General features: G+C 44.6%; 2 protein-coding genes across 2 annotated transcripts in view; one reads left to right on the forward strand and one right to left on the reverse strand.

Annotated features, from left to right (window-relative positions):
- Positions 1-4854: 4854 nt before the first annotated feature.
- Positions 4855-8371, reverse strand: rnf214 (ring finger protein 214). The gene is made up of 6 exons (XM_022769077.1): positions 8296-8371; positions 7657-7886; positions 7432-7565; positions 6779-7007; positions 6497-6706; positions 4855-6179 (listed from the first exon to the last, which is right to left on the reverse strand). Exons 1-6 carry the CDS (start codon positions 8306-8308, stop codon positions 5382-5384), a joined length of 1614 nt encoding a protein of 537 aa, XP_022624798.1. The 5' UTR covers positions 8309-8371; the 3' UTR covers positions 4855-5381.
- Positions 8372-9801: 1430 nt separating this feature from the next.
- The window catches only part of snx2 (sorting nexin 2), a 24150-nt gene continuing 23446 nt past the window's right edge, over positions 9802-10505 (forward strand). Inside the window, exon 1 of the mRNA XM_022769074.1 lies at positions 9802-10059. Coding sequence (XP_022624795.1) covers positions 9961-10059 — 99 coding nt within the window. The 5' untranslated portion in view covers positions 9802-9960. The remainder of the gene's footprint in view (positions 10060-10505) is intronic.

A 10505-nucleotide genomic window follows, 5' to 3' on the forward strand; every position in this document is an offset into this window, starting at 1 on the left:
CAGCTGAGATGTTCTTTAATAAACGGCTGCTTCTCTCCTCATAACTGAGATAACTGCAGAGAAACAACTCCTCTCTACATCTGTGAGTTTTAACGTGGGTCAGATGTTGTTCTCGTGTGAGAGACATCACCAGTCTACTCTGCCCGCTGTCTGATACTGGATCTTGTATGAGATGTAGTAAGAGACGGGTTTTAAAGAACTGGGAGTTGCTGGGTCGACCTTCCCCATGTCTTGGTGGGGAAGCTTGTGCGTCTCCGAGACGTGATGCTCCTCATTGCGTGACAAACACCTGTACCTTTTCATCCACGAAGCCCTTATTGGACAAACACCTCCCTGTATAACATCTATGCTGGACTGGACCTCAGGACACGACCAAACTCGCTCTGCTAACTCTCTTCTGCTTCAAGTCCCGAGGGTTTGTTCTCTGAACCTGGAAAACCTGCCTTTAGTTTTTGTGAATCAAACACGTGGAATTATCTACACCTCGACATCCTCACCACACCTGCACGATTCAAGACGATGATCTCAAACCACGTCAAACCTCAGTGTGCGAACGTTTTCACTGAGTATTGTTTTAACTCATCGTGGCAAATGAGGGAAACCTCAGTGATCTTTGAGGCTTAAATAAATAAATGAAATGAAATGAAATTGCTGGAAGGCTGCTTCCACATCTGAACATGAGCGCGACCGACCTTCCTGTTAAACATACGGGCAGTGCGTCGTCCAATCAGTGACGACCCTTGTCGACAGCAGGTACCAGGTACTTCTAACCATTTCCGGGTTGGAGTTCACGTCGTTGTGTTTTTTGATTTGTGGTCGTGATTTGCGCTTCACGGCCGCTGTACCGCACCCTCAGCAGGCCCGACCAAGTCAGCCAGGTGTCAAGGTGACCTGGTCCTCCAACTCCAACCTGTAAAAACACCATCATGTTTCCTAAACTACGACAAACACAACTAAACTTTAACGCTAGTGAAGAACCATCTGTTTTTAACCTTCAAGATGAATGAGGTCGTAAGAAGTTACAAGAAGTTTTTCCTGCGTTAAACAGTCTGGTATGAATATGGTGTGATGATGTTAACATCCACCATCTCTTTAGGTTGTTCAGCTACTTTGCATTTGTCTTTACTTTGAATCCTTTAGTCCAACTGACATCTTCGTGACAATGTAAGAAATCAGCTTTCTGGCTTCTTTATTCTGTTTTCCTTACAACTCGACAACTTTAACGCGACTAAGAGTCGGGAGTCGTGCTAGTAGCGCTATGAGATTTCACATTTGACACAGTGATGCTTTGAGCTAAATGCTAAAAATGACATGCTGTTTGTAGACTGATGTTACCATCTACAGATGCCGTGCAGCTAACATCTGGATCACACAACCTCGTTCTTGACATGAAAACCCGATGTTTATTGTAGATGTTTCCAGTTTTCTAACTTTCTAATTTTTCCTGTTTTGTGAAAAGAGAAAAGCTCCAGTATCAAAACACCAGGAGAAAAATATCCACCTTATTCTATCTAGATCTGAAGAGCAGTGCGCAGGACATTCTTCTTTTCAAGACGTACACGTTTTCAGAAAATAATATTTTATATGTAAGTGACACTTTTCAACTCACTTGCACCTAAGACATTTGGATGTGTGAATATCTTCGTGGAGAAAATCTATTTGTCTTAAACAGAGTTCAGCTTGTTGAAAGAATTTTCCAGAAATAAATTTGTATATTTTGCAACGAGACAAAGTGATGCAGGAAAATGTTTTCATTTGAAAATAAGACTCCAAGGATTCAATTACAGAAAAATGACTTGATAAGAATTAAATGTTTTTGGACTCCAGCATGCATCAGTTCTTTTCAAAGGCCTGTGAAGTGTTAATGTGGACTTCACTTTAAACAGACTCCACCGCTCACAGCCCGGAGCCTCAGGCAACATTTGGGAGGTGAGAGGATTTTGTCTGTCAGTTATTGTTTTTATGTGAAGAGGCTCAAACCTCTGATCGCTCATTCCCTCTCGGTCCGTTACCTCCTCCTGAATGAAATAATAGTCAAATAAAACTCTCTCATTTCACTGAGGGGTCCCCCGGGAGCTTCTTAAGGGCCCCTGAGGGTCCCCGGTCGGTCGGGCCCACGTTTACAGGCTGCGGTAATGATGCTTGTTTGTCCAGCGGTCTGTAAATCACACCGACATTAGAGCTGTCACAGGATCCACTGGAGACACAGCAGACCATCACTAATACCCCCGAACCCTGGAGACGCTCCCCGCCGGATCTATACACTAGCCAAAAAAAAAAACACACACTACAGAGAGGCTGCAGAGGAGATAAAAGTGGTTTTAAACTGATACAGACCATCTTTAACAAGAAGCTCTGGAGGTACAACTACAAATTACACAGAGGATCATTCAGGTTTCCATGTTTAAACAGATGTAAATTAGCATTTTTGCTCCAATCCGGCATGTTTACATGGTTAACTTAGTACTCACGTTCACTGACATGCGTTATTCATATCAAATAAACAAATAGATAAATAAAGGAGCTTCTTTCAGTCTTCTGTCAGCTCAAAGTGCTTCACATGCATGTTATAAAAACAAGGAATTTCCCCGTGAGGATCGATAGTTTTCCTGATTCTGACAAAATTAAACACAATGGAACATGAAATAAATGTGCATTAAAATGTTTTGCCTTGAAGCAAATGTCTTTCAGTAATTTTATTAGCGTTCAGCACGGTGCTTAAAAGTAAGATTCAAACTTCATTGTTGCTTGATTTGACCAAAGACTGTAAATAAAGATGGATGTCACCTCTGTGACGTCACCCACAGGTTTCTGAACTGCAGAGTAAGCTGCTCCACCGTCGCCATCTTGGCAGTGTCTGACTCCGCCCCTAACTCCCAGCTAATCTAAAAATGGGCAAAGAGGAGGGGTGAAGCACCTATATAATTTTTTTACCTGTAATTGTAAATATTAAAATATATTTGCCATATTCATACCCTAACTAGCTAGCATATTTATTACACTTCCTTACCATCACAGTTCCTGAATTAGATTGTGTGAAGTATCTATGGATGAATGCTAATGTTAGCTAGTTGCTAGCTTTAGCCTTAAGTTACATTTAAGCTAACTAATGTTTGCTAGTTTCTAACTTTAGCTTTAAGTTACAGTTAAGCTAACTAATGTTTGCTAGTTTATAACTTTAGCCTTGGGTTACAGTTGCCTGGTGCTGCCAAATCTGAGACCCAAACCCGACCTGAGACCAGAAGCTCCTGCTTTGTTTTATTTACTGACTGTTTGTTGAATCCAACCCAACAAGCGGCTCTATACAACAAAATGGTCCAGAACCCTAAACTTGGTTTGGATTAATCAGGTTGAGGTCAGTTATCAGAACTCTAAATCTAATCATGTCCCTCTCTCTTCTTCTTCAGTGATCATTAACCAGGTCGTCTTCGGCCTCTGGAGGTGAACGTGTTGTTTCCTCTCAGGCCTGACTCCTGCTGCAGAGCCTCTCCGACTCTCTCTCTCTCCACCCTCCAGTGTTCTGTCTTTATTCTCTGCAGCGTTCTTCATTCATTACAGCAGCTTTACTGGGAGACGAGCGCCTTTTATTGGCACTGCTGCCTGTAAAATCACTCAGAGCTGGCCGAGAGACTAACCTGTAAACTGAGAGAGAGAGAGGGACGTTCAGACAGTAAACAGGAAGCACACACACAAATACACACTCATTATTTCACACACACACACACACACACACACAGTACAGAACATGTATCTATCTGCAGTCTGTGTGTGTGTGTGTGTGTGTGTGTGTTTTGATATTTATTGGGAAGCGACGGCTCCTTTAATCTCGCCCATCGACCGCCCAGTGCTCCCATTAAGGCTGACTGGGATGTCCACAGGGAGAGAGTGTGTGTATGTGTGTGTGTTGAAGGGGAATCTTAAAAGGCTGTAGGTTGTTTTTGGTTGTTGTGGTTATGGGCTGATATCTCCGCCTGAGTGTTTGTATGTGTGACTTTGTGTGTGTGTGTGTGTGTGTGTGTGTGTGTCTATGTATTTATAGTGAAGTGTGTGTGTGTGTAAGTGCAGCACTGAGCAGCTGCAGCTTTGATCCATCTCATCAGAAGACAAAACCAGGTCTTTAAATCAGACAGTGAATTGAGATATGTCTTTATTTGTCTGGTTTTATGTATTATTAATGATTGATAAGCCTCCTGCTCCTGATGTTTACTGTTGATACATATGTCCAATCTTTACAATATCAATATCAGATAGTTGGGTTCAGTTCAGGTGTTCATGTGGTGACACTTTATTTCATGGCTCCTGTATTTTCCAACTAATTTCTGGAAAACATTCTCATAATTTCCTAAAAAATTACTTGGATTTAGCTGTAAATTACAAGAAAGGCTTCACGGTTATAAAGGAAGTGGAGATTTGGTTGCTATGGTAATTAATCATTCGCTAGTAAAACAGGGCAAAAATAAGCAGGAACATTCAAAAGTTCTCCAGGAATTTTCTAGTTATTAAAAGTCACCAATCTTTAATTAAGAACATGAATATGGGGAGTGGATGCTTAATAACTGCAGTGAATATGAACCAGACTTTGAAATATCAGATAAATATGGACTCATTTCTAGAGGAAAGTTTCCATTGATGTTAATGAGTCTATGAACTGGTTTTAGGAGCAACAATAATCAACAGACATGAACATCATTATTTTATATTTATATTGTATATTATATTTATCATTATTAAATATCAGTTTCATCAGTAATTTTGAAAAATTCTTTCAAATTAAAACTTTTATTCAGTTGAGCCACGTGCTTCTAGATAACTGGACTTTTTATTTCTTGTTTAATCATGTGATCCACATCATAATATAATTCAAACAAACTTTATTTATAAAGCACCTTCCTTACAGCAGCACAAAGTGTTTTACAGACATAATGAACCAGTACATCATGTTTCCGTGAGTCAAACTTAAAGAACTGAAACATTTCAAAAGATACCTGGCACCATGTAGCACGTGCTAGCATTAGCATGTTGCTAGCATGCTCTCTCATGACGTTGTGGTGGATGGATGGGTCACCAGGACACAGGAGAGCAGTGTTCGATTCCCATGTGAAACCATCTGTTTATATCGTAACCATGACAACGGCGGCAGTGTGATGTTGAGGAAGTTCTTATTTTAATCACGACTTTTTCTTAAACCTAACCGAGCCATGTGACCATGACAACCAAGGTCCGGTACGGGTGCCGCTGTAGGGGCGTTGTTTCTGGAGACACAGGGTTGATGGTTGTTCAGGTTGGAGTTGCTGTTGTTATTAGCCAGCAGGGGGCGCCACCTGCACCTGTCCCGACACATCCAGCGGAGTGATACCTGGTTCACCACCTGGTCTCCTCCGTCACTGCCCCGGGCAGAAGGGGCAGGAGTTGTTCTTGCTGGACTGCAGCCACATGCGGATGCAGTCTTTGTGGATGGTGTGGGCGCAGCTCAGCGGGTGGCGGCTCTCCGGATCCACCAGGTTCTGGCACATCAGGCACAGTTTACGGACCCCGCCGCCCTGACCTCCGCCAGGCGAAGCTCTCTGCGGGGGAGGGGTCGGCCTCTGGATGGGACCCGGGGGCATGGGCCGGCTGATGGGCCCCGGGGCCAGCCTCTCGTTCTGAGCCAGCTTGAAGCCGACCTGCTCGATGACCTCCTCCATGGACATGCCGGCCAAGGTGCCGCGCGAGCTCTTCACCTGCTGCAGCAGCGACGTCAGCTGGGCCCTGTTGCATTGTGGGAACCGAGCCCCGAGCTTCTCCAGGACTTTGTCTAGTTTGCCAGCGGGGGCAGAGGTGGCGGCGGCAGCAGCGGGGGGAGGTGGGGAAGGAACCACAGGGTGGAGAGGTTGAACAGGGGGGGAGGGGGAGAGACTGAGAGGGGGGGTCACCCTCACTGGTGCTCTGATGTGGGGCTGGAACTGAGGCTGGGGCGTCTGCAACTGGTGCTGCGGGGGAGGGGAGGGCTGGAAGTAATGTTCGGGGGGTGGGTGGTGTCGTGGGTGGGGGTAGCGCTGGCGGTACTGGGGGCGGTGGTACTGTTCCTGGTAATAGTGCGGGTGTCTCTGTGGAGGGAGGGGGCGGGGCACCGGGTTGGGAGGGGGCATGAACTGTGGATGAGCCAGCGACTGCATCACCTGGTTGAACCTCAGGTCGGCCTGTGGGAGGAAACAAGAGCTGCAGGTCAACGACCTCATTTAACCCCAAACCTTCGTGTCAGTTTCCTGTTCTGTTGTTAAATTAACATGTTGACTGACTTGATGAAGACACAGAGTGGACCGTGTCCTCCGGTCCAAACAAAGACTAAACCCACCTGTCTGTATGACGGGATTTATGGAGCTAATAGCTGCTAGCTGCTAGCGGCTAGCTCGTTGTAGCTGAGTGTAGGTGAAACATCTCTAACACACATCACATCTTTGTTCTAAGCCCGTCGCATTCACAGATCTGAACCAGGACCAGCAGGTGAGTCTCTTACCACGGGGACCTGCGGCAGAGACGGCACGTTGATCCTGGGGAGGGACTCTAACTCGCAACCCTGCCGCAGCTGCTGCAGAACCTCCTTGAAGCGGCTCTGGAGCTCGGCCTGGTTCCTCCGGACCACGCCTTCCTTCTTCTCCCACTTCTGCCTCTCGTGAGGGAACTGCTGAGGGAACTCCACCCTGAGGGTGTTCAGGTACTGCTCCACCTGCGACAGGTGAGGACGTGATCAGTGTCATCAGAGCGCTAACCCCTGAGATACGTGCGGCGACGTCCGTACCTCTCTGAGCCACGCCTCGATGCGAGTCATGGCGACGTCCCTCTGCTTCTCCACGGCGGCGATCTCGTCCTTTAAGGCCTGCAGCTCCACCTCCTGCGCCTCCTTCCTCACCCGCTCCATCTCCTGCCTCAGCTCCTCCAGCTCCACCTGCCACCTCCGCTGCTCCTCGCTCTGCTCCTCCGTCAGCGCCGTCAGCTTCCTCTCGCTCTCCTCCAGCTCCTTGGCCAGCCTGACCCCCGGAGGACAGAAGAAGAAGAGGTAAAGTATTTCTCTGTGACAGCTGTTTTTCATCTATAAATTCCAATCACAATTTTCCACATTTTACTGTAAGAAAAGAAGAAAATCCTGATATTTGAGAAGCAGGAACCAGATGATGTTTGCTGCTTTTATTCTCAATAACTGACTGAAACATTCAACTGAAATCTGTCAAATAATTGATTATTGAACTAGAAGATGGAGCAAAATCTCCTCATTCCTGCTATGGAGGAGAGACAGGCTGTGATGCGGTTTGATCAGTACATGAACAGAAAAGAGTTTTTACAGTGTAGAAATGATTCTGTGGAGGAGAGAGTTCGTAATAGAGAAACTGTTTCTACGTAGGTTTAAATACGTCCTTGTTTTCTTCCTTTATTTCCTGTGTTGTTGGTTTTCACCTGTTCCTGTCGTCCTCCGCTCGGTTCTTCTCTGACGTCATCTCTTGTTTTTTGGATAAGAAGTTCTTCCTGGCGGCTTTAGAGTTGTTCAGCTGCAGTTTGACTCGCAGAGACTCCAGTTTGTCCAGAAGAGTCTGAGAACACACACTTCCTGTTACAGAGTCCTGGTTTTGACCACAGTGGCTTTATACTGTGTGTGTGTGTGTGTGTGTGTGTGTGTCTCACCTGGTGCTGCTGGGTGGCCTCCTCCTTCTTCTTCAGCAGTTGTAGTTTGTGTTTCTCGTGTGCCACCTCCTCCTCGCCCTGCTTCTTCATCAGGCTCTTGTACTGCTCCGACAGGATGGTGCTGTGATCCAACATGGCCGACACCAGGCTCTCCCAGTCCGGCTCCGTGTTGACAGCCGTCTCCTCTGTCGTGCTGTCGGTCTGCACAGCCTGAGCCTTCTGCAGCGGGTCTGGGACAGGAAACAACAATGCTGACTGAATAATTTCAAGACTCTGGTCGGGATCTTCTCCACAGGAAGCTGCTGAGGCTCATGGGTATTGTAGTATTTAAAGACAAGAGCATTTCAAATATTGACTGTGGTCAGTGAGGTTACTGGTGTTTAACTGTAGAGAGACATTTGTTAGACACGAGTGTTCAGCTGCAACAATCAGTCGATTAGTAAATTGACAGAAAATAAAACAGCAATTATCTTAATAATCAGTTAATAACAACAAAAAACAAATTAACAAACACAAAGATTAGAACCTTCATGAAGGAGGATTTATTAGAGGATTGTTGTTTTGGACTTGTTTTGCTAGGTGTTCCTAATAAACTGACACCTGAATACACTTGGCCAACAAAGCTGATTGTGATTTTACCTTCCACTTTCATCTTAGCTAGCTCCAGCTCCAGCTCCTCCTCCAGCAGCCCCTCGAACTCATCCTGCTCCTCCTGCTCCTGCTGCTGCTGCTGCTGCTGCTCTTCCACCTCCTCCATCACGTCCTCCTGTGTGAGATGTTGGATTTCTTCTGCTGGAGCCATGCTCACAGTTTCCCCGCTAACCTCCATGCTAACAGAACTACAGAAACGAAACTTAAAGTTAAATCATGCTCGGCTCTGAGCGTGTTAGCTTAGCAGCTGGTTAGCAACGACACACGTCACTCTCTCAGCACTGAAACGATATTCAAAATTTAAAAAAATTAGCTTCTTTAGCTGCTTTTAAAGTAAACAGTTCACAGCTGTCGCCAGCGGTTTGCTAACAACACGGAAGTGATGGCGTGTCGCCGAATATGCTCCGACAGAAACGTTTTATCTGTCCGGGCTCCACAGTCGGTCCGCCTCAAAGATCGTCTATGGTCAGATTTTTCAGAAATATTTATTGAACATTGCAGAACAGTGGTATGTATCAATATCAATCGACAAAAGTCAGCATAAACAGTTAATACATAGCACCTGTAGCATTGAACTTTGAGCAGACACAATATGAAAAGATAAATCAAAAGGAAGAAAATAAATTACAGAAATTTTTTTCAGATGCACAGATTTTCATCATATTTTGAGAGAAGTTTGAAGTTTTAAATAAATAGCGTTAAAAATGGTGAGTTCAAGTTCCCACCCTCCTCCTACTAAATTTTTAACCAGCCACCAAAAAGTTTTTTTTTTTTTTTTAATTTTAGACCAAAAACCTTTTAATAATATTTTATCAATCTTTTATTTTTCATTTTATTTTATAGCTATTGAACGTCAATGAAATCAAGTTTGTTTTATTCTAGTAACATTATTTCAATTTGTTTTTTTGCCCATTGTATTTTTGTAATTCTCAGGCTTTTCCAACCATAAATGTTAAATTATTTTTTTTTATCAGTCTTTTAATTTTTTATGCTTCTATCCAAAGATTTTAATTAAGTTAAATTAGATTTTATTCTATTATGTTAAAAGTTTTCTTTTTTTATTCTTTATTTCTCAGATTTTTTTCAACACATAAATGTAAATTATTTTATGAATATTTTAATTAAGTAGTTTTTGAACCTAATATTTTAATCTAATTAAATTGTTTATTTTATCTTATTTATTAACATTTATAATATATATATATATTTATTTATTTTCTATTGCATTACCTTTCTCAGATTTGGTGTGTATTTTTATTAATCTATCCTAAAATTGTCCTTATTTACAGCAAAAACATAGTGTCTAATTTGTGTGTATTTATTGATTGTAAACTCCTCCTCAATTCAATAAAACTCCAAATTCCCAGAAACAGTAGAAACAGTGGTCTATTTTTCCATAACAGCTCTGAACTAAAAAAGAAAGATGTTCAGGAAACTGGACCAGGAAACAGCGGCAGAGTGAGCCCTCCTCTTTTTCTCCTGCTCTCTGGTTCCCATCAGGACTCCTGTTAGTCACATGACAGAGCTGGGAAAACCTCCTGACTCCCCGCTCCTCCTCTCCTCCCCCCCGTCAGTCGCCTGTTTTCTCGCCGTCCGTCGGTGTGTGTGTGTCGGTTAGCTTTCATCACAATCCACCGCAGGAACCACGCGAACATGGCGGACACAGCCAGGGACCCTCCACCGGAGCACACCGACTTCGAGGAGCTGGAGGACGCGGAGGACCTGTTCCCGGAGCCGGCCGCTACACAGGAGGTGAGGAGGAGGAGGAGGAGGAGGAGGAGGTGATGAAGGGAGGCCGAGGGGAGCTGTGGCGGGCAGGGCGTGATGCTTCCAGCTGACAACAGATGGAAACTTAGAGGAGGGGGAGCGGAGACCTTTAAACCGGTACATTTCTGAATGAGGTCTGGTTCGTGCGGAAGCGTCGGCGTGATTCGTCTCTTTACTTGTCACCATTCACAAAAACAGCCGTTAAAAAACACACGAAGAAGACGTGCAGACAACAACACTGAACCGTGGCCTTCACAGCCACAGTTACAGGAGCCACGGAGGGTCATGTTTGCACGGGAGAAAAGCGCAGGATAGGTGTGTTTGCTCGCAGTCAGGTGACAGTCACACAGGTGCAGGGTGATGCGTTCAGGGCGGACTGGAAAAAAACAAAAACAAACGAAAAAACAGGTCCAGCTCAGCAGGTTGAAGTT

The sequence above is a fragment of the Seriola dumerili genome, unplaced genomic scaffold (assembly GCF_002260705.1).
Source record: "Seriola dumerili isolate Sdu_G_001 unplaced genomic scaffold, Sdu_1.0 BDQW01002177.1, whole genome shotgun sequence".
Lineage (NCBI taxonomy): Eukaryota > Metazoa > Chordata > Actinopteri > Carangiformes > Carangidae > Seriola > Seriola dumerili.

Coding starts and splice junctions, on each gene's coding strand:
- rnf214 (XM_022769077.1), bottom strand. Junction 7,566..7,656: donor AGGCCACCCAGCAGCACCAG/GTGAGACACACA, acceptor GTGTGTTCTCAG/ACTCTTCTGGACAAACTGGA. Junction 6,707..6,778: donor TCGAGGCGTGGCTCAGAGAG/GTACGGACGTCG, acceptor CACCTGTCGCAG/GTGGAGCAGTACCTGAACAC.